Raw genomic sequence first — 23,708 nt, 5'->3', positions numbered from 1 at the left:
TCAGATATGCAGATGATACCACCCTTATGGCAGAAAGCGAAGAAGAACTAAAGAGCCTCTTGATGAAAGTGAAAGAGGAAAGTGAAAAAGTTGACTTAAAACTCAACATTCAGAAAACTAAGATCATGGCATCCAGTTCAATCACTTCATGGCAAATCCATGGGGAAACAATGGGAACAGTGGCAGACTTTATTTTGGGGGGCTCCAAAATCACTGCAGATGGTGACTGCAGCCTTGAAATTAAAAGACGCTTGCTCCTTGGAAGAAAAGCTATGACCAACCTAAACAATGTATTAAAAAAGCAGAGACATTACTTTGCCAATAAAGGTCCATCTAGTCAAATCTATGGTTTTTCCAGTAGTCATGTATGGATGTGAAAGTTGGACCATAAAGAAAGCTGAGCACCAAGAATTGATAACTTTTGAACTGTGGTGTTGGAGATGACTCTTGAGAGTCCCTTGGACTGCAAGGAGATCCAACTGGTCCATCATAAATGAAATCAGTCTTGAATATTCATTGGAAGGACTGATGTTGAAGCTGAAACTCCAACACTCCAACCTGATGTGAAGAACTAACTTATTGGAAAAGAGCCTGATGCTGGGAAAGATTGAAGGCAGGAGGAGAAGGGGACGACAGAGGATGAAATGGTTGGCTGGCATCAGCAATTTGATGGACATGAGTTCAAGCAAGCTTCAGGAGTTGGTGATGGACAGGGAAGCCTGGTGTGCTGAAGTCCATGGTGTCATAAAGAATCAGACATGACTGAGCAACTGAACAGAACTAAAATATTACCAATTTCCTTACCAAGGGTTGAAACAATGTGCATTTCCATCAATACAGAGTAAGAGTTCTTGTCTCTTCCCACTGACCAGAAGGCAGTGTATGATCAAACTTTAAAAAATCTCTGCCATTATCATCATGAAAAAAAATGTTATGGTGTTGATTCCAAGTACATTTCCCTAATTGTAGGTGAGTTTTGCTTGTTCTTTCTGAAGCTATGTTGATAACTTCAGTCAAGTATGGTGTGGCCTGGGTAGCATTCTTTCCCTTTATGGTTGATTTTATTATTTGAATGTCAGAGAATAACCTTATTTTTAGGGAATTCCATTGTGGTCCAGTGATTAAGACTCAGAGATTCCATGGCCCTGGGCACAGGTTTGATCCTTGATCAGAGAACTAATATCCCGCAATCCAAATGGCCAAAAAAGAAAGAAAAGAACCTTATTCTTAAGCACTGAGGAGGTATCTCATTGTGGCCATTATTCACTTCTGGAATAAACAGAGTTTACAACATTTCTAAAACCTTAAGATAGGTGGATACACTTAGGTTGGCAAGTAGAGAGAGAGGGAAAGATTGCTGTGGGGGTGTTTGACAATGACATCATTCAAAGCAGATGGACTGGGGATTGGCCACCCCTCACACCTCACAGGTAATTGATGTCATGTGTTTTTTCATTGCAGCAATTCAGCTTTGTGTCCTTGCCCACTGATGTGCTGGAAATTGAGGTGAAGGACAAGTTTGCCAAGAGCCGCCCCATCATCAAGCGCTTTTTGGGAAAGCTGTCAATGCCCGTTCAAAGACTCCTGGAAAGACATGCCATAGGGTAAACCTTGACCAAGAGCTCTGAATCACTAGGCATCAGCCAGCAGGCCAGGCCCAAGAAAGGCAACAATACAGCCTCATAGAGACTCAAACTGAAATACTGGTGCTGTATTTCCTTGGCTTCTCCCATTACTACATTGTTCAAGCTATGAGATTTTATTAAACAGGCCCTTCTTTTTCCCCTAGTTTGTTTACCTCTGATTACTTATGCAGAACAGTAAAAATTTCTAAGATGCTAGTGAAAGAAGGCCTTACTGCAGCATTTTTTTCTGTACAGATAGAAATTAAAATTTGTTTTACCACGAAGGATATCATTTCATTCACATGCCTGTCTTGTGTGTAGGATTTAATCATTTGTGACATTTCCATAAAAAGATGAAATACTGGGTTACTAGACTAGAGTGCCTTAAAAAAACGCTAGTATTTATAGAAAATGCTAGATAAGATGTGTAAAATTTTAAAAGCATGAATCCTTATGGATTAACCACAATTATGCTGCTCACACAGTTGTATATGACCTGCATTTTGTGTCTTCTATATTCATGTCCATTCAGTGTTCTTGGGACTTTCCTGGTGATCCAGTGGTTTACATTCCACACTCCCAATGCAAGGGGGCCCAGTTTTAATCCCTGATCAGGGAACTAATATCCTGCATGCCATGCAATGCAGTCAAAAATAAAGTAAGTAAATAAATAATATTCAGGGTTCTCATTAACCTCTGACCAGATAAAAATCCTTGTACATAATATGCATTTCTATAGGTAACAGCAACTATATTTGAAAACATGTAAAGCTGTATGTGGTTCTCTGGTCATGGATATGCCTCAGTGCAACACTTAGAATGATACAAGGACATGTAATCAGAGCCTTATAGCAGAGAGCTGACATTTACGAGGCTACAGTTGTGTGTCAAACAAGATGTTTGCATTTTCCACTAAAACAAGAATATACATAAAGAACATAAAGCTCTCCATGGCACATAGGGACTAAATGATTCCAAACTGTTCATTTTTAAAATAGCAAACTGTATGCCTTTTAAAATAAAGGCTGCTCGGAAGGTGCCCTTGATTCCTTTGCCTGTAACATCCCAGCCCTCAGCCATCTGCCTTTTACTGTCTCTCTCCTCAAGTCCTCTACTCTCACCCGCCTCAGCTTCATATTGGAAATATCACCGCTGCCTGGAACTCTTTATGTAGTTAAAGAACTCTTTGCCAGTCTCATGCCCCAACTGGTATAAGCTATTTAAAGGCAGGGGTATGCATTACATGCTATGTATCACCTGAAGCACTTTTTTACATTGCAGGGGCTCACAAAATATTTGTTGATAAAGTAGTCTCACTATCTGATATTGTCTTTAGGCCTCCTCTGATTCCAACTAGGTTTGGGGTTCAGGATCTCTTTCTTATGGTCATAGTAGACCTACTTCATAATATTGACCAAAGCCCTTGTCAATATTTTAGCTCATTCTAATTTTCCTGCATGTAATGCTTTATTTAATGGACTTCCTAGAAACTCCAAATATGAAACCAGGGCTTACCAAAGAGAAATGCTATGTCAGTGAACCCCTGGGACATATGTTGTTTCACGGTGCTGGTGTTTTCTAGGAAAAAACATTGAAACACTATTAGCCAGTGATTTACCTTTTTATTTGAATGTCGCAAATGAATAAATGGGATGAATACATAATTATCTAAGTACCAACTGGTTTTGGAATATGTCTTTGTTATTACTGGGTAGAATGGATTTGTTCATTTCTGAATATCCCAGAGTAGTCGCTCTTCCTATTTAGGCCAAGGGAGGGTACCTTGTATTCTGCTGAATCTGCATTGTTGATGAAACTATAATAGCAAACTATCAGATTGATTTCTCTCTGGATAATTGTCTTCCTAGTAATTAAAAATTGCCTTGGGTGAGCAAAGGGAGTGGTGCCAGGGTCCAGGGTGGAGTTTCAGAGTCTCTCTGTGGGACCCTGGAGTTGGTGTAATTGGAAGTCACAGGCCAGTGGACCCAAGCCCACAAGTCTTGCTTTGCTCTGCTCTGCAGCAGGTCTCTTTCTGAAGCACTCCACAGGGTCTCTGGGCATCAGGATTACATCCTTCCATAGATAGATAGATAGCGGTAAGTAGCTAGCTAGCTAGATTATTACAAGACAAGCATCTGCTGCTGGCCCTGTCCATAATTAAGGGCTTATTTGGAAAATGTCAGCCTGCACAGGAAAAGCAAGCAAAGGATATCCATGTCTTTTTTTTTTCTTCTTCTTCTTTTCTCTGAAACACAAGTTGGCAAACTCTCTGTAAGGGGCCAGATAGTAAATATTTCAGGCTGTGTAGGCCATATGGCTTCTGTCCCAACTACTCAGCTCGGCAACTGTAGCATGAAAGCGGCCCAGACAAGAAGTAAACTGACAAGCATGACTGCATTCCAATAAAACTTTTATTTGCGGAAACAAATTAGAATTTCGTATCATTGTTACATGTCACAAAATGCTACTCTTCTACTGCACTTTTTCTAACCATTTAGAAATGTAAAAAGCCCATAGCATTATGAAAGCAAGTGATGGGCCAGATTTGGCCCACGGACTGTAGTTTACTGATCCCTGTCTTAGATTATTCAATAAGGATTTTATTGAAGTTTTCATTGCTGTTGAGCAAGTGTACTTTCCCATCTTTTCCTTAGGACCATCTTGTATCGTCCTGAGCAGACATCACCTCCTAATATCAGGGCCTCCCTGGGCTTGGGTGCCTCACCTGCTGGCATAGTGTGTGGTCTTTAGGAGAACAGGTATTTACCAGATCTGTGATGATGCTTATTTCCTTCTAGGGACAGGGTGGTCAGCTACACCCTTGGCCGTAGGCTTCCAACAGATCACGTGAGTGGACAGCTGCAATTCCGATTTGAGATCACTTCCTCCATCCACCCAGGTATTTCGGCATGTATTTCATGTGTTGTCCTAGCCTAGTGTCATAGATGGTTCCTTTCTCCAAAATATAATAACCATGGTTCTCTCCAGACATGTCCTAGGTTTTGTGGTTCTCTACCTGTCTTCTCCATTTGAGGCCCAGAAGCCAGTGATCTGTTCTGCAAGCCAGGTTGCTACCCTCCTTTTTATCTTTATTTTTTGGTGGTGCCACATGACTCATGGGATCTCAGTTCCCTGACCAGGGATTGAACCCAGGCCCCTGCAGTGGAAGCACGGAGCCCTAACTGCTGAACTGCCAGGGAAGTCCCTGTGGTCCCCTTGATTGACAGGCTCCTCTTCGTTCCAGTGACCTAAAGGTAGAGGGTTAGACAGTGGAGTGGGGATTGACAAAGAGGTCAACATGGGTACGGAGCCATGTCTAACTTAACATTTTACTCCCAATACCCTGGTGGCTCAGAGAGTAAAGAATCTGCCTGCAATGTGAGAAACCCGGGTTCAATCCCTGGGTCAGGAAGATCCCTTGGAGAAGGGAATGGCTACCCACTCCAGTATTCTTGCCTGGAGAATTCCATGGATAGAGAAGCCTGGTGGGCTATACAGTCCAGGGGGTCCCAAAGAGTCGGACATGACTGACAACTAACACAACCCATACCCACACAGGACTTAATCAATAGATGTTGAATCACTGCATACATGAATGAATGAATGAATGTGATACATGTCACATTGTCAAACTGTGATTACTCAGTGGATTTTTACAATCTCACAGGAAAAATGAATATTGTAAATTGGACAGAAAACTTTTGAATCATCCTGTGTTCAGTTTTTCAAGCCAAAACGTATTTCCAAATAAGATTGACGAGATGCCTCATAATCCCACTCCGACTCTTCTCTGGCAGCCCCCTCACAGGTAGAGATCATGCCGAGAGTTGTGAGTTGCCACTTTATTGGCAACACATTTATGAGTTTCCAGTAAAGCTAATAAGGCTTTTGAGAAGCAGGGTCTGGAGTTTATCACTGCCCCCTTGTCAAACAAACTGCGCATTTCTGTGCCCAGTCTACAAAGCAGATTGTAAGGAAACACTTGACTGTTTCATCCTTTCACATCCAGCCTTTCCTCATCCTGAAAATAAAATTGATCCTTCCTTTAGTGTAGCAGTAAGAATAGCTTTACAGTGCACCAGAGAGATTGCTTTTCTTCAATGAGTGGATAGCACAAGGGCTTGAATTGGGAATCCACATCTGGCAGGGATCCAGTAGAGCAACTGGGGGAAGGCAGAGGTGAACCATGGTTGCTGCTCCGTGAATGGGTGCTTGGTATGCAGACCTGGTTTATTTTCCCACTTCATTATTCTCCAGATGTTGGGAGGCTTCCGCTCTGAGCCACTGAATGACTGTGGTTGCCCCCTTTCCTTCTCTCTGGTCACCTAAGAACCCCATTCTGCCACACTGGGGGACTCAGCCATAGGAAACACTCTGAACTAGTATAATTAGCCCTGCCTGAAGCCAACAAGGAACTGTAAACCCCACCTCTCATCTCTGAGGTCTTCCGAATAACAGACATTATTGAGCACCTACTTTGTGCCCAGAACAGGGGTAGCACTAGGATTTGGGCATTTTGACCAAAAACTGAAGTCCCTTGAAACAGAATTGTCAAATACATCGTGATTGCATAAGGAGAACCATTTCTTACAGAATGGGTTTTAGCAGAGCTTTGGTCCATGGGAAATGCTCATCAACCCCTCCATGCAATATCCTAAGGCAGAAATCCCTAAGATGCTCACACATCCTCGGGAGTAGACTAACACTGCAGTGACATTTTCTTCTTGTCCACAGATGATGAGGAGATTTCCCTGAGTACCGAGCCTGAGTCTGCGGAAATTCAGGACAGCCCCATGAATAACCTGGTGGCAAGCAGCTGTGGGGAGCCCCCGTGTGATGCACCAGAGCCCTCAGGGACCCCAAAGCCTGAGCAGCCGAGCCAGGGCAGCACTGTGGGCCCTCCAGAGATCGAGGGCCTGGAGCTTACCAGTCTGGTTGAGGCAGCGGCAGGTACCACCGAGGCAGGAGATGATGATGGCATAGTCTCTGTGGGGCCTGAGGGGGCTGGGGAGCTGCTGGCCCCTGGGCCAGAGGACACAGAGCCCGCCCTAAGTGCAGAAGAACTGGCCGAGCGGCTGGACCTGGGAGGGGAAGTGGCCCTCCCGGGGCTGCTGGAGGACGGTCAAGCCCCGAGCAGCCCTGGGGAGCCGGTGGCTGAGGAAAGGGCCACAGAGAGTCGGGCTGGGGGACAGGAGGAGGAGAAGGAGCAGATGGAGGAGGAAGAGGGGGACGTGTCTGCCCTGGGGCAGGGGGAGGACAGGCTGCACCTGCGGGCCTCGGTGAAGAGGAAAACCAGGCCGTGCTCCCTGCCTGTGTCCGAGCTGGAGACGGTGATCGCGTCCGCTTGCGGTGAGCCGGAGACACCGCGGACCCACTACATCCGCATCCACACGCTGCTGCACAGCCTGCCCTCGGCGCAGGGCGGCAGCGCGGACGACGACGACGACGGTGCCGAGGAGGAGGCCACCCTCAAGGATGCCTCGGAGAAGGATGCGCTCAGTGAGATGGACACGGTCGCCGCGGAGCCTCCTCCCCTGGAAGAGGATGGAGAGGCCCCCGAGGGGGCCACTCCAGGCACGGCTCCCCTCGGCCACTCGGGCTTGGCTAACGGCTCAGCCCCGGATGGCGACGGGCTCCCCAGCACGGGGAGCGAGAGCGACTCCAGCCCGCGGCAGGGTGGAGACCACAGCTGCTGCGACGCATCCTGCTGCAGCCCCTCCTGCTACAGCTCCTCGTGCTACAGCAGCTCCTGCTACAGCGCCTCCTGCTACAGCCCCTCCTGCTACAACGGCAGTAGGTTTGCCAGCCACACCCGCTTCTCCTCTGTGGACAGTGCCAAGATCTCCGAGAGCACGGTCTTCTCCTCGCAGGACGACGAGGAGGAGGAGAACAGCGCCTTCGAGTCAGTGCCCGACTCAGTGCAGAGCCCAGAGCTGGACCAGGAGTCGGCCAACGGTGCAGGGCCATGGCAAGACGAGCTGGCCGCCCCCGATGGGAGCATGGCCAGAACCATGGAAGGTCTGGAGTCCCCCGTGGCAGGGCCGAGCAGTCGGAGAGAAGGTTAGACCTCACACCCCATCAGAGTGAGAATAGGACCACCACGAGGGGGACGCAGGTCTCACCAACATGGTTTAAAACCAAGAGGGAGAGGATCAGTCCCAAATAAGGGTGCTGCAGTGGCCACGTGTGCCTGTCTTGTACTTATATGTGTGCATGTGTATATGTGTATGTCAGTATTCCAGACTGTGGGTAGCTGACACCCCACCACCGCTCAGATACACCCCAGGAATGACAACTAGTTGGATGTGAGCGTGTACTTGTATGTGTGCCTCTCTGTTTTAACTAATCACTGATTATAGGGTACATATTACCCTCCAGTCTTGACAGCAGCAAGAGCATCAAAGTTAGTATCAAATGATATGAGCAGAAAATGATCAACATTAAGTGGGTAATATGTCAATATCTGCTGACTCCCCACAACTTACGAAGATTAGCAATAAATGTTAATATAAGTGGAAGAACATTGATATTACCTGTTTTAGAATTTAACCTGTGTACATATGAATATGTATAGCCTACATATATGTGTCATGATTTCTGTCTACTTGATTCTGTTATTGTTGTTGGTTTTGTTTTGTGTTGTTTTGTGGGATTGGGGAGCTATTTTGGCTAATGCAAAGGAAGGATACCATGAATGTGTAAAGCACTTTGTCTCGAGTAAGATTCTAATCCAACAGGTGCCCTTTTTAGTTTAAAAATGTATTCTGTGTCCTAACCAAAGACCTGTCTTCTTAGTCATGCCTGTGGAAGCATATATAAAGTTAACTTGCATTTCCTAATCCAGAATTGGGAACCACCTGCCAGTCAAGTGACAGTGACATTAAGGGAAATAACTTAAAAGTCACATGATAATATGAAATATTTCAGCTGTTTTAAAAGCGAAAAATACAGATTCTGCTATTTTGCTGTTCTAATTTGTTTAAATTAGCCTCCAAACAACATGCAGTGGTATTGTCTCTAGATTGTAAGCTCATCAAGGGCCAGAATTCATATCTTCTTTACGTCTGCTAAGCAAATGCCTGGCACCTGCAAATTTTTATAGGAACGTACGTGAGTGTAAAAGAAATAATCTTAAGTACTTAAAAGTACCCAATTCTACATTTTGGAGAAAGAAGGGGTGAGGGAAAGTGGCACATAGGGTAAGGAGAAGCCCAAGGAAACTGGTAACAAAGAAACACAGGAAGAAAACCAGAGTGCCATACAGTAAAGCATAGTGACATACCGCACAATATGGAAAAGCGCCCGTGAGTATGAGAATGGGGTGGACAATCCCTTTCTTTAATAGGGAGGTTTTGAGTCTCCTCTTTGTTCTAGGTCAGATGCTATGTGTGGACGGCACTCAATAATTACAATAGAATTAAAAATAAGTATATCATAAGGCAATTTGGGGATATACCTATATGAAGGCACAACTGGGAGCTACCAGAGATGTTTCAGACCAAAGTTGGAAAAACTTTTTTCATAAAGGTCCAGATACTACACATTTTAAGCTTTGTAGGTCAAGACACAAAACCAAAGCAACTCTTCTCATCAAAGGTGTGTTTTTTAAGAAAGAAAAAAACATTTTTACCTTTAGAAGTATAATAACCATCTTTACCCAGAGCCACAGAGCTACAAGGCTGAATTTATAGTCTGTCAGTCTGTTGTAGCCAACGGGTATATTTGGACCCATGTCTCCAATGATAGGAGACAGTCCACACATGGGTAATTGAAACTTGACTCAGTATACATTGATATTTAAAAAAAGATATTACCCATGCCTTTGAAGGTCTAACAGTCCAGCAGTGGGGAACCCATCCCCTTTACCAAAAGGATGAAAAAGTTTTTCAGGGCCAGAGTGGAAGTCTATGTTTCTAAAGAAATTTCTAGATTCCTGAAATTTTTTGCAGATTGTAAACTCCAAAAAAGTTAAGAACATATGCTTCACTATAGTGATTACTGGGAGCAAAACGAGGATTCCTGGGAAGGACTGTTGATTTCCTGAAGGCTGTACCTATGCTGGCACATGACTTCTACAGCCAGTTCTTCTCTCCCGTGGTAGGGAGTCCCCCGGGTTAATGAAGTCCAAGTGGTGGATCTGTCCCCACTCACCACCAATCAGCACCCACTCAGAAGAAACACGTATGCCTGATTATACGCACATGTGCCCTCTTCTCCCCTCACTGTGACTTTGCAGATTGCAAATTCTTTCCTGAGGTTAGCCGAGGATGGTTATACTATACCCACAGCCATGTAGGTGCGTCTGCAGCAGTTTGTGGAGATGTCTTCTTCATCTACTTTGTGTTTCTTTTCCCTCCACATGTGCCTCTTTTTTTAACTTCAACATAAAATGGGTTTTAAAAACCTTCAGATCAAATGAAAAGGAAAAAAAAGTAACATAATGCAATTATGGGCAGCTTCCCAGGTGGCTCAGGGGTAAAGAATCTGCCTGCCAAGCAGGAGAGGTGGGTTCGATCCCTGGGTTGGGAACATCCCCTGGAGAAGGAAATGGCAATCCACTCCAGTATTCTTGCTTGGAAAATCCCACAGACAGAGGAACCCAGCAGGCTACAGTCGATGGTGTCACAAAGAGTCGGACACGACTGAGCGACTAAACAACAACAACAATAATAATGTGATTATGAGCTCAACCCTGGCATCAGGCTCCCCTGGGTTTATCTTCAGTCTCCCCACTTCCCAGCCATGACGCCTTAGCCAAGTTACCTAACTGCTTCAAACCTCACGTGTAAACTGGGTGCAAAGTGGAACATACCCTAAAGGGGTTGGAAGGATTAACTGAGATGATTCCTATGAAATGCTCAGCCTCTGAGTGAGGGTTCTTCCAGGTAGATGAGCAGCAAGGCTCCCTTTTAAATTGGAATACATTTCCTTCTCAGAAGTTCTAGCAGGTCTGACCCTTGCTTTGTATTTGAGGTGAGGGGGATGGTGCGGAGCTGCGGCCTCGTGCAGAACAGAAGTGGCTTGCTTCCTCTTGCTTCCATTCCGTTGGCTGAGATGCATCAGTCACATCATTGCATTTGCTTGGGGTTCACGGGAAGGTGGGGTCAGCTCCATTAACCCGGCAAGCAACACTATTATGTTTCCACTAGCTTGGAGGAGTAATTAACCTGATTGGTTGAATTAATTACAACAAGGTAAGTCTCTCTTTTTTTTTAACAACTAAATTTAAAACACAGCAGCTGGTGACATAACAACTGTACCATTGTTTTTCTCTCTTTTTTTTTTTTTTCAGTTTCTGACATTAAGCACATATAAATACGAACATGAGTGTTATATCCACTAAACACAGAGCCCAGCTTTGAAACAGGAGTCAGTTTGCAAGGCTGGCATGAGGGAGGGGCACCGTCCTTGACTTTCCTTAGTCTCTGAGGACCCCAGGGGTGTAAGTCACACACCAGAGATTGCACAAGAAATGATGCTATATATTTAACATTTAAAAGGACCCTTTGTTTCTGAATACATTCCTGTTTTTGTTTTCCAGTTAGCTCAAGGAGTTAAATGGCTAAATTCACGTAATTTCCTTCCTAATTAACTTCTGCTTATGTTTTTAAGTCAGTTCTGTAGATCTAGAACAGAAAGAAATAATCATCCTTTCCATGTATGGACACTCTGAGAAATATTTTTGAAATTTGAGCTCCCACAAAGATCTTAAACACTGGTTTTCACAGTTCCTCTCTTTCGGACCGCGGAATAATGGAACACTTGAGATTTGCATCAGCCGTGGAAGGACAAAAGGAGAAGCCTGACCTTTGTCCTTTGGCCAATAGGGGCTATTGTGAGAAATCCAGGTTGGGGTACAATGGGGGTTACCAGTCTGAGGGCTGGCTCATGGCCTCAACTTTTCTAGCTCCTCACAGATCAAGAGCAATTGACTCTGATTATGTGACCCAAACTGCTGGTACTGGAGGCCCCTCTACATGCAGTGTTACCAAGACCTGAAGACATCATGAAATAGGAACTCCATTTTAAAACACTATTCAGTTCATCATAGGTCTGCCTGACAGTAATATTAGCTGTGTCTATCGTAATTGGGCCATGCATTCTGTGGATATGTTTATTTCTAAAATTTCTCCATGTCTGTCTTTCTGCCTCCCTCTATCCCACTTCCATGTTTCAAGTTCTCCTGTCTCAGTCTTCCTGCCTCTTACCTACTTCCTTCGTCTCTTGTCTTTTCTCTTTCCAGAACACCCTGGTTTGTCTGCTTCTTCCTCAGAATAACTTGAAACAATCACAAAATCCCATAGGTCCTTGGCTCCCCAGCCCAGCCCCTAGGTTTCATGCAATAAGAATTTATCTTCTTGGCCCATCAGTTCCTTAACCCCATCTTGAAATGGCAGCAGCTAAGAGTCTCATTCCAAACACAAAATCTGAAAGACAGCCTCTTGGCAGCCCTCAGATGAAATCTATCGGAAAAAGGAGCTATCATTTTGCACAGTCCCAAAAATGTATGGGACCTTATAAATGCTGTTCTTCCCTCCAACAGGCCTGTTTCTTTTCCTGGGCTAACCTCAGGCTCTGCTCATTTTCTTCTAGGTCCCTTTCTGATGCCACCTTACCCTCAAGAAAATTCAGGTCCCCAATCCTACCTGTTGGTCTGGTATGATACAAATCAGAACCATGAAATGTTTGACTATTTGAGTTAAAAAAAAAAAAATAGTTCCCTCTCATCATTCATTCATGAATGGTTCTGAATGTCACAAACTGACAAAGAACCAAAAAATCGATTGCCCACTCTTTGGGGTTTTTTCTTGCAGTAATTTGTTTTACAGACATGCTTTTTTGATGACGTTGCCACAGCAATGAATGAATCTGAATATCTTGACTATCTTGTCCGTAGGTGAATGTCCTATACTCCATAATTCCCAGCCAGTAAGCCAGCTTCCTTCCTTGAGGCCTGAACATCATCACTACCCAACAATCGATGAGCCTCTTCCACCAAGTAAGCTTTAGTTTTGAAAATCTGTGTCTTAATTCTTCCTATCAAATCTAAGCAGGTCAGTATGAACTTTGTATATAAACATCCAAACTCTTCCCCCACTCTGTACCTTACAGTGTGATCAAAAACCATTATGGCGCCTACCATAAAAGTTGTTTGGTTGGTTTTTTTGTCAGATGGTTTCAGGATGTGATCTCAAATAGATAACCCAGTATTTTAAGTAGCCCTCAACTTCTGAAATGGAGAGCATTTCATCACAAGACTTGACTAGTCCTTGCAAGCTGTTCATGACCCTTATTTCACAAATTTTACTATTTTATATTCAAAAGTTTTCAGTTCAAGATGGGGTAATCCTGTTATTCTCCATGGGACCATTTATGGTTCAAGCATCTCCACATAATAAAACATTTCAACCTGCATTTTCCTTACTCTAAATTGTACCCATATGTGACAGACGCAAATTTTTTCTACAGTTCTTAGAGGTTTCCATGCAAAACATCATCTTTAGGGGTAGAATTCAATCACATTCTCCTGGTAACTGTAATGAGTAATTAATAATTATCTAGCTGGTTATTTGAACTTGGAAAAATCACTTAATCTCTCAGAGACTCAGTTTTCTTATTTGTAAAATTTTAATGTTTTTGTCTGCTAAGTGCTAGATTTGGACTAGATAGTCTCTAGATGTTGTCCCAATGTAATTTGCCCTTATAATATTCCATTATTATGTTTGTAAGAAGGAACTGACACCCCAGATATTATATTCACTTAGCATCACATATGTTCATGAATTCTAGAACATCCCTGTTTTGGTTTCAACTCATTTTTCAAACAAAGATAACCTTTAAAATTTGATAAATTTTACAACTGCATAATCTTTCCAGGATGCAAGGAATCAGTGTTTCTTTACATTTTTTTGCCTGTGCTTACATTAACCCATTACAGTTTTGAAAGAAGAAAGACTTATTCTTTAATTCATCTTTTCTTGACAATATGATATATTTAACATCTACACCAGTCTTCTCCTATTCAGTTGTAATTTATCAGTGATAAAACAGTGTTTTTAATATGTGGACCAATGTAAAGGAACACTGTATTTGTTGGAAGCAACCAAGATAGGCATTATGTCCTTTACCTTTGATGCCTAATTTCTTTCTTTATACATTGACTTATGGATATTCCATAAATGTCACTAGAGATACTTCTGACTTAGAAAAATACCTATAACATTTTCTCTCCAAGAAAGGAACATTTTCTCCACATCAAAAAACCTATCAGTGAGTGTGCACATGAATTGACCTTCAATCCATGCAAGAGTAATAACTAGTTATACATACAGATATTATAAATGAGTATAATATATTCTGTTTTAAAGAATTGCTTTATATAAGCTGCTTTTGATAGTGAAAATAAATTTCTTCCAGATAGGTTTCAATTTTCTGTCCATGTAACACTGGAAAATATTAGAAAAGTTGGTAGTGAAGCTAACAGCTAAATTTTCTTAAATAATTTCACGTGGTACGTGGATGAATTCATCCCTGATAGTTTTTCATTGGATAAATATTTATTGAACACTTATCCTGTGTGAGGCAGTATTTTAGGTAAGGCAAACAGGTGAAGATCCCTGCCCTCAAGGAGCTTACAGTCTATATTGGCAGAGACAGATAATAAAGAATTAAAAAAAAATAAATTAAGAAATAATGCAGTGCATTAGAAGGTATTAAGTGCTGTGAAAAAGCAAAAGCAGAACAGGGGAAGGAGAATCTGGAGTGTATATTGATGGCCAATTTGCCACTTTAAATAGGGTGGCCGGGTACACTTTATTGACAAGGCAACATTTGAAGCTAGACTTAAAGATGGTAAGAGAGTTATCCACCCAAGTATTGGGAAGGAAGAACTTTCTGAGCAAATAGAACAGCCTGCCTGGTGGGCTTGAGAAACAGCAAGAAGGTCAGTGTGTCTGGAGCAGATTTAGGAAGTGAGGAAACAGCAGGTAAAGAGATCTATCGGGGGCCCAGATCACTCACATAGGACTTTGTAGACCACTTAAGGGTTTGGCTTTTACTCTGGATGAAAGTTTTCTGAGCAGAGACTTGACATTGTCTGACTTAGGACTTAAAAGCTTTTCTATGTTGACATTAAATTGTGAGGAAAAAAAAATAGAAGCCTGAGACCCAGCATAAGGTTCTTGCAGGTGAGAAACAGTGGTAGTTTGGGCCAGCAGGGAGCAGAGGAGGTGAAGAGAAGTGGTCAGATTCTGGACAGATATTTTGTGGATAGATTTGCTGACAGATTGGATATGATGTATGAAATAAAGAGAAGGGTCAAGAATGACCTCAAGAGTTTTAACCTGGATTTAACTGAGACAGAAAGGGAAGCCTGCAGATAGAGCAGGTTTGGGTAGGGAAGAGCTGAAATTTGGTTTTGATCATGTTATATTTGAAATGTCATCCAGGTATTGATGTCAAGAAGGCAGTGAGATGTGACAGAAGTTCAAGAGAAAGGCCCAGACTATAAACATGATATTGCACTTGTTAAGGTGAAAGTAAAATTTATAGGTTTTATGAGTATAATAATTAAAATAGGATACATTATTAGGCTCTACATTGTCCTTAGACTTCATGGAAAATATGTAGTATAATATATGACAGATCCCTCAGTCACAAATGAATGGACGCACATGAATGACCACTATACCAAGGTCATCCATTAAGGTATCCTTTTCAGGAGTCTGTTTTGGTATCACAAAGCCAAGTGAATTGGACATGCCGAGGCTGAAGTTCCATTCAGAAATTTTCTCTTAATGCAATATGGTTTATACAGTATTTGAAAGTAAATTCTTTACAAAGCAACCTAGAAAACCCCACTTATAATCTCTAATTATGTTTAGCTATTATTTTCTGAATATTTATGAGAGGTTTAATTAGCCCTCTGCCTTCCACATGTTTAATATATTAAGAAGAGGGCCTGTCTGGCTTGACATTCTTTTCTGTGGGCGATTTGGAAATACTGAAACTCAAATGATCATTATCATTGCACCATACTTCAGTCCTTTTACTTGGAGAATCCATGAGACTGGAGTCTTGTCTTTGAAGGAATCCTTCCTTTACTATGGGGCATCTGGAGGGCAGGGATGTGTGTTAGTCAGCAATGTATCCTCAGGATCTGGCCGGATCTCTAGTTCATAGTGAGTAAAAGGAGGTGCTTGTTCAAGTGAATGAAGTAGCATGATACTCCTCAAGGGTTAACACTCATTCTTTGTTGGATGACAGTCATGTTGGGTTCAAAAAAAAAAAAGCCCAATTGCTGCTAGTTTGGGAATCACTGAAAATTTTTAATGTTTGGCTTGCAATTAATTACTCAATAGTTACACAAATACACAATTCCATCAATGAGCTAATTAACATTTACAACCAACAGTTGAGGCTGAATCATCTAGTAGTCAAATTTAATCAAAACCTTCTAGAATATATTTATACAGCCTGACTATATTTTTTTTCAATTTGTCTTATAAGCTGAATTTGATATTTTCTGGTATTTTAGATTTCCTTGGGCGTTATTTGGCAGCCCCTCAGGTAAATGTCAAACATAAGCCATAATGTTCACAAACAGATAAACCATGCACACATCAAACCATAACTAAACCAAATGTATTTTTTCATTTTGAAAACAATTGAGAGTTGCTATGTCATTACCTGAATGATACTTTTTCAACAGAATTGTTAAATATCTGACCTACTCCCAAAAGCTATGGCTTTTCTCATTTAAAAGGCTGAATAGCTTTCCTCATTTGCAGTCATTTTTGCATTTTATTCCTTAGTGTAACTCATTTTTCAGCATAACTTTATCATGAAGCTGTTATTTCCACCATATTTTTACATGTGGACTCTAAAAGCTTTGCCCATCTCTGGTACAGCAGACATTAAGCTCATCTTCGTTAAGCTCAGGTGTGTACATGTGAGTCCCAGCTCTCTCCGTTTTAAGGATTTTTTCATCCTATCACCCCAGTCCAGCCCCTACGTATATCATGGACTGTATCATCTGCGCTTCTACCTTTTAGTTGGTTGCTGGTGTTTAAATTTGAGAAGTAAAGAATTTATCTTTATCTTGGGCTCCCTCTACTGTTTGGGATGGTTATTTATCAACAAAGAGATACTTACAAAGCTTGATGCTAGTTAATAGTCATGATTGGTTTTGTTTTGGTCAAGAAATATTTGGCAGCCACAGATAGGTTGAACATAAACTATGAATTCACAACTTATCAAAGGATGGTTTGAATTTAGTTTCTAAGGGTCAAATCTTTCCATTCTTTCTCTCAAGAGGCAATCACTTAAGGCTGTGACGTATGAGATGTTATAGGAAGCTGCACCTACATGCAGTATTTTAGAACTGTAGTCAAACCTGGGTTTAAGAGGAGCCGTTATTCCCTCCTAACCAGCCATCTTCCATCAGATTTAACAAAGAAAGGACTTTTTTCAGCATCACTGTCAGCTCTCGCTGGAGGACATTCCTATCTTCCAGCTGTCACTTGGTAGCCAAGAAAATTGGCAAGATGGAATTTTTTAAAGAAGGAAATAAGTATTTGACTTTGTCTTTAGAAATTGTTAGAATTTTATCATAGGTCCTATTCGAGGAACCCCAGTTACTGTCTCAAATGGTCCGGGAGAGAATCAGAGTCCTGTAGGCTCTTTCCTGGCACACCAACTCCATGCCAGTGCCTCAGAGGTCACGCAGGTGCTCTGGGCAGTTCTTGGTCTTCAGCAAGTCACCAGCAGTGAGTTCTACCTGCAGAAGACCTGGAAGTGCTTATCTGTTTCACATGGATCCATAGTTTGTCCTTGATTTTTCTTTTTGCCTTTTTATCACGCGCTAGACTGGGAAGCTCGCATTGACAGCCACGGGCGGGTCTTTTATGTGGACCACGTGAACCGCACAACCACCTGGCAGCGTCCCACAGCAGCAGCCACCCCCGACGGGATGCGGAGATCTGGATCCATCCAGCAGATGGAGCAGCTCAACAGGCGGTGGGTGACCAGCATGCAGCGAGCCCCTAGAAACCGTGAAAGGGGAAGGGCGATTCATGAAATTCCCTCTTAGACTTTTCTTCTCAGATTGTATGAGGAAACTGCAAAGTAATTAACCAACTCATAGTTAGTACTTGGAAAGCTAAATTTATAATTCAGCAGCAGGACATCAGCTAAGCCTGAGTGTCATTTAAAGATGGGGAGTCCTCTGTATACCTTGATGACCCAGGCTCAAACCCAGGTGTTCTTACCCAGGGGCTCATGGACCACCCCCCACCCAGGTATTCACTGAGGGTGTCAGTGTTCCAGGAACCGTTCAGAAACTGTAAGCAAATTATACATGGATGCACATTTTTCTGCCAGACATTCATATCTGTCATAAGAATCTCAAACAGGTCTGGAACACAAACAGTTTGAAAACATTCCAAGGATAGGTTTAACAGAATACTAAAAGCTGCCTGGAAAAAAAGCTGTCTCATAAATTGCTATATTCATGCCTACTCCAGTCCCATAATTGCTACATACTCAGAAATATACATTCTTAAACAGCTTTCATCATAGAAAATGAAATATTTAAAAATACTTTTTGAGAATTGTTTTGTCTAAAACATAGGCCCTTTACTAGTTTTTAGTATGTAAAGATGTCATTTTGTTTTCAACATGCAAACAAAACCCTCAATAGCATCTGTCCCATGTTGTAAGCTAGTACGAGCATCATACTCAACATCTTGCTCCTATAAGATCAGGGCAGTGGCTCTTGGATATTTTTAGTAGCCAGGAGTGCAAACTGCAGGCTCAACTTTGTTTATAACCACCTGATGTCTTGCTAGTGTGAAGTAAAGGAGAAAGGTGGAGAAGGACGAGAAAGAATAAATAATTGGACTTGGGGGACACAGGTCTGGATAACAAACATTCCTTGAAAGTTAACTCTATACTACAGAAAAAAAATGGACAATTTAATACTATTAAAAATAAACAGAAAAAAAAAGTTGAACTTCTAGTTACTGCTGTTGTAGACAGCATGCGTTAGTCGCTCAGTCATGTCCGACTCTTTGTGACCCCATGGACTGCTCTGTCCATAGGATTCTCAAAGCAAGAATATTGGAGTGGGTTGCCATTTCCTTCTCCATGATGTAGGCAGAGGAGGATGCTTTAGGTGAAAATCACGAGGATTCTTTTATCACATGAGCATTTGGAAGACACTTGCTTTCCATTTTTCCCCATCAATATCTGAGTGTCATTAATAAGAACCATAAAGCATTTTCATTGGCAGCATATTTCTCTAGTTATTCCCACAGAAAGAAATCATATTACAAGGAAGAACATATTGTATATAAATGTACCAAAAGCCATGGGAGTGTCCTTTCATGGTGTTTGCAACTAAAAATGCAGGGAACACAACAAGCTCATTTTACATATAGATCATGTTCAGATGCCACAGGCAGAAATGGCCTCAAGATCTGTCTTGCCAGACAGATAAGTTGAACATATTTATCAGACTAAGAAACAGGGAGAGTACCATCAGGTTGTATCTATGAGAGGTCCAGTTGAAACACTAAAACAAAACATAAGCAGAGGTAAACACCTTGACTCATGACATAAAAATACTTGGAAGTTTGTTCACGATGTTCAGATTGTATAATATAAAAATGAAGCCAAATCCATCCTTAACCAGGCCTCTAGAGAAGTGTACAGGCTTTGGTGTATAAAGCCCTGTGCCCTCCAGTGGAGCTGAACATGCTGAAAAAGGCCAGACTTTGATGAACATGAAGCTATATTTGCTGCATCCATTTGGACAGATAAAGAAATCGAGCAATTTGAGAAAGTGCTTATTTCTTGTGAAAAATCCTACCTAGGGAAACTTAGATAACCTTGAGATAAGTATCCAGGCTCTTCAATGCTTATTTTAGCCTATTGCCCTCCAGCACTTACAGTTTTTCAGTGATTTGGCCTGATAACAGCAGCCACACGAAGTATACTGTCAGTCTCGTATCCGTTGCGGATGTGACCACACATAGCGGGCATTTGTTTGATGACCTACAGTTATAAGGAAATTGATACCTGTCACTGTCTCATAGCAAAATGGAAATACTTCTCAGTGTTGCAAGGAGTTTCTTTTGACTTCTGGCAGGGTGATTGTGAAAGGCAAATGTTTTGTGCAAAGAGATGTGTACTGCAAAATAAGGAGTTGATGAAGTAGCACGCGGTGACCACGTGCCCTCGGCCACTCCCCAAGTGGCCTTGGTGGCTTTGCCCCATGCTCCTACTGCAAGGGAGTCCCTCGTTACCTGCCTTCCACCTGGCACCTGTCTCCATCCTACAAAGATCCAAACCTAATGTTGTTTGGTCCCTGAAACCTCCCCAGAGCCCTCCGCACAGAGCCAGCGGCTGCCTCCTCTGCAGCCCTGTTACTGATGGGGCACCGTGCCCGCCACTGGTACTGTCCTTACCTTCTCTCTCATTCTTCTGTGACCCTCCTCCCAGTGGCTGGGTGGGGCCAGAGTTTACCAGGACTCAGTACAAGGCAATTTCCCAAGTTAATTCCTGCACTTTCAGAATATCCCAAATGAACTAACTCTACCTTCTTCACAAATACTTCTCAAACAAACCAAAAATATAAATACATAGTCTGATTTTAAATAGTCAACTCAAGTTTGATGTTTTAATTATCTGGATAAAATTATACTATGGAGAAATGGAAGTCTTAAATATGAAAAAAAAAAGATCTTATAATCTTATACTCCAAGGATTAGCTTTTTTAAAAGATTAAACTGTCTTCAAGTTTTCAAGTTCCATATGCACAGTCTTGTATATTTAAAATGATGATATAGTTTTATATTCATTTTTCACTTACTACATTATTAGCATTTTCAAATTGCTACATAGTCTTAAAGTTATCACTTAAGTGATAGTGTTCCAATGAATGAATGTAATTTAGTTAATTTGTCATATTGTTGGATATTTATTTTTATCACTATTTTGGGCAAGACCCAAGGGCATGTAAAATGTTAGGATTGTCTTAGCATGTTTCCTTTGGGTTATATTCCCAAAACAGCAGGCCAAGGGAGATCTATGTGGTTTCAGTATTTGATATCAGTGTTTGAGTATTTTTTAAAGTGATTCTGCAGATTCACTCTGCCAGCAATGGTACCCTCCCTTCCTTATCATCTTTTGGTGGGTTTTTACTGACTTAAGCAATTCTCCTGGTGTTTTGGTGCATCTTACATTTCACTTCTTGGAGGGAGGGTCTACTTCTGCTTCCATGAGCTCTTCTTTTACCAATTTTAGCTCCTCCTGTGAGAATTGTCTGTTCCTATAAGCTTAGTTTGTTTGGTTTTTGTTTAGTTTGTTTTGGCTTGGCTCCTGAAGGGTTTTGTTTTGTTTTGTTTTTCTTGGTTTGGTTTTGTGTGTGTTCCTCTGTGTGTCCATTTACAAATTAGACATTCCAGCTGACTTTCTTATCAGTTTCCATAAACTCTATGCAATATAAATATTTAACCTTTTACTGAAAAAAATAAAATGTGAGGGGGTTATTGAAGGACTCTTCTTGATGAAACAGAAGAGAACAGGCTCTCTGACACTCTCTTTCATCTTCAGATCAAAGAGGGCCTCTGAGGCTACAGCCCTGCCCTCGCTGAGTGATCCTCCATGAGTTGCTCTGTGGCCTGCTTCTCCAGGACTGTCCCTTCTCCAGCAAAGGCCAGGGGTGGTGTCTGGCACTTGGGTTTTGAGGCTGCTGACCTAGTAAGGTATGGGATACCACAGGTCCAACCAAAGACATATGGAGCAGGTTGTGAAATTTCAGACATTTTAATCATATAAGGTTATATTGATTCATTAGAATTCTCTTCTGTGGTCACTGCACTTTGGGAAGGAAAAGAGAGGGCACAGCATGAGGTTTGTCTAAGCCCTGTTCCAGATGTCTGTTGCTGAGGAACAAACCACCCCAGACTTAGTGGTATAAACACCAATAATTGATTATTAGCACCATTGTCGTCATCATCATCATCCTCTCTCATGCTTATCATGGTGGGCTGAGTTCAGTGAGGCCCTTCTCAGGGTATCTCATGGCTGCAGTCTGAGGGTGGCTGGGCTGGAGAGGCACATATCTGGAGGTGGACACGGGTTATTGGCTGGGACCCCAGCTGTGACTGTTACTCCGAGCACCTGCATGTGGACTTTCCATGTTGCCTGGGCTTCCTGACAGCATGGCTCCTGTATTCCATCACAAGTTGTCACTTTCATTATTGTCTATTCATCCAGGAAGCCACAAGACCTTCCCAGCTTGGAGGGGAGAGGACATTGATTCAACCTCTTAATATTAACAGTAGAATGATAAGATTCTGGAAGAGCCTGTGGACTAAAAACTATAGTTGAGTCACTTTTGAACAGAATGTGGTCCACTGGAGAAGGGAATAGCAAACCACTTCAGTATTCTTGCCTTGAGAACCCCATGAACAGTATGAAAAGGCAAAATGATAAGATACTGAAAGAGGAACTCCCCGGGTCAGTAGGTGCCCAATATGCTACTGGAGATTAGTGGAGAAATAACTCCAGAAAGAATGAAGGGATGGAGCCAAAGCAAAAACAATACCCAGTTGTGGATGTGACTGGTGATAGAAGCAAGACCTGATACTGTAAAGAGCAATGTTGCATAGGAACCTGGAATGTCAGGTCCATGAATCAAGGAAATTGGAAGTGGTCAAACAGGAGATGGCAAAAGTGAATGTTTACATTCTAGGAATCAGTGAACTAAAATGGACTGGAATGGGTAAATTTAACTCAGATGACCATTATGTCTACTACTGCGGGCAGGAATCCCTTAGAAGAAATGGAGTAGCCATCATGGTCAACAAAAGAGTCCGAAATGCAGTACTTGGATGCAATCTCAAAAATGACAGAATGATCTCTGTTTGTTTTCAAGGCAAACCATTCAATATCACAGTAATCCAAGTCTATGCCCCAAACAGTAACGCTAAAGAAGCTGAAGTTGAACAGTTTTATGAAGACCTACAAGACGTTTTAGAACTAACACCCAAAAAAGATGTCCTTTTCATTATCGGGGACTGGAATGCAAAAGTTGGAAGTCAAGAAACACCTGGAGTAACAGGCAAATGTGGCCTTGGAGTACAGAATGAAGCAGGGCAAAGGCTAATAAAGTTTTGCCAAGAGAACACACTGGTCATAGCAAACACCCTCTTCCAACAACACAAGAGAAGACTCTACACATGGACATCACCAGATGGTCAACATCAAAATCAGATTGATTATACTCTTTGCAACCAAAGATGGAGAAGCTCTATACAGTCAGCAAAAACAAGACCTGGAGCTGACTGTGGCTCAGATCATGAACTCCTTATTGCCAAATTCAGACTTAAATTGAAGAAAGTGGGGGAAACCACTAGACCATTCAGGTATGACCTAAATCAAATCCCTTATGATTATACAGTGGAAGTGAGAAATAGATTTAAGGGACTAGATCTGATAGACAGAGTGCCTGGTGAACTATGGACTGAAGTTCGTAACATTGTATAGGAGACAGGGATCAAGACCATCCCCATGGAAAAGAAATGCAAAAAAGCAAAATGGCTGTCTGAGGAGGCCTTAGAAATAGCTGTGAAAAGAAGAGAAGCGAAAAGCAAATGAGAAAAGGAAAGATATAAGCATCTGAATGCAGAGTTCCAAAGAATAGCAAGAAGAGATAAGAAAGCCTTCCTCAGCAATCAATGCAAAGAAATAGAGGAAGACAACAGAATGGGAAAGACTAGAGATCTCTTCAAGAAAATTAGAGGTACCAAGGGAACATTTCATGCAAAGATGGGCTCAATAAAGGACAGAAATGGTATGGACCTAACAGAAGCAGACGATATTAAGAAGAGGTGGCAAGAATACATAGAAGAACTGTACAAAAAAGATCTTCACAACCAAGATAATCACGATGGTGTGATCACTCACCTAGAGCCGACATCCTGGAATGTGAAATTAAGTGGGCCTTAGAAAGCATCACTATGAACAAAGCTAGTGGAGGTGATGTAATTCCAGTTGAACTATTTCAAATCCTGAAAG

At 42.0% G+C, this 23,708-nt stretch overlaps 1 protein-coding gene across 1 annotated transcript in view; it reads left to right on the top strand.

Moving 5' to 3' along the window:
- The window catches only part of HECW1 (HECT, C2 and WW domain containing E3 ubiquitin protein ligase 1), a 211,042-nt gene that overhangs the window by 78,233 nt on the left and 109,101 nt on the right, over window positions 1-23,708 (top strand). The window contains exons 4-8 of the mRNA XM_010829072.1: window positions 1,462-1,604; window positions 4,424-4,524; window positions 6,360-7,685; window positions 12,523-12,624; window positions 17,492-17,642. Of these exons, the coding sequence (XP_010827374.1) occupies window positions 1,462-1,604; window positions 4,424-4,524; window positions 6,360-7,685; window positions 12,523-12,624; window positions 17,492-17,642 (1,823 nt within the window). The remainder of the gene's footprint in view (window positions 1-1,461; window positions 1,605-4,423; window positions 4,525-6,359; window positions 7,686-12,522; window positions 12,625-17,491; window positions 17,643-23,708) is intronic.

This window comes from Bison bison, unplaced genomic scaffold (assembly GCF_000754665.1).
Source record: "Bison bison bison isolate TAMUID 2011002044 unplaced genomic scaffold, Bison_UMD1.0 scf7180017864499, whole genome shotgun sequence".
NCBI classification, from domain to species: Eukaryota; Metazoa; Chordata; class Mammalia; order Artiodactyla; family Bovidae; genus Bison; species Bison bison.
The sequence above is the reverse complement of the archived record's forward strand: the minus strand, read 5'-3'. Positions and strand labels throughout refer to the sequence as shown.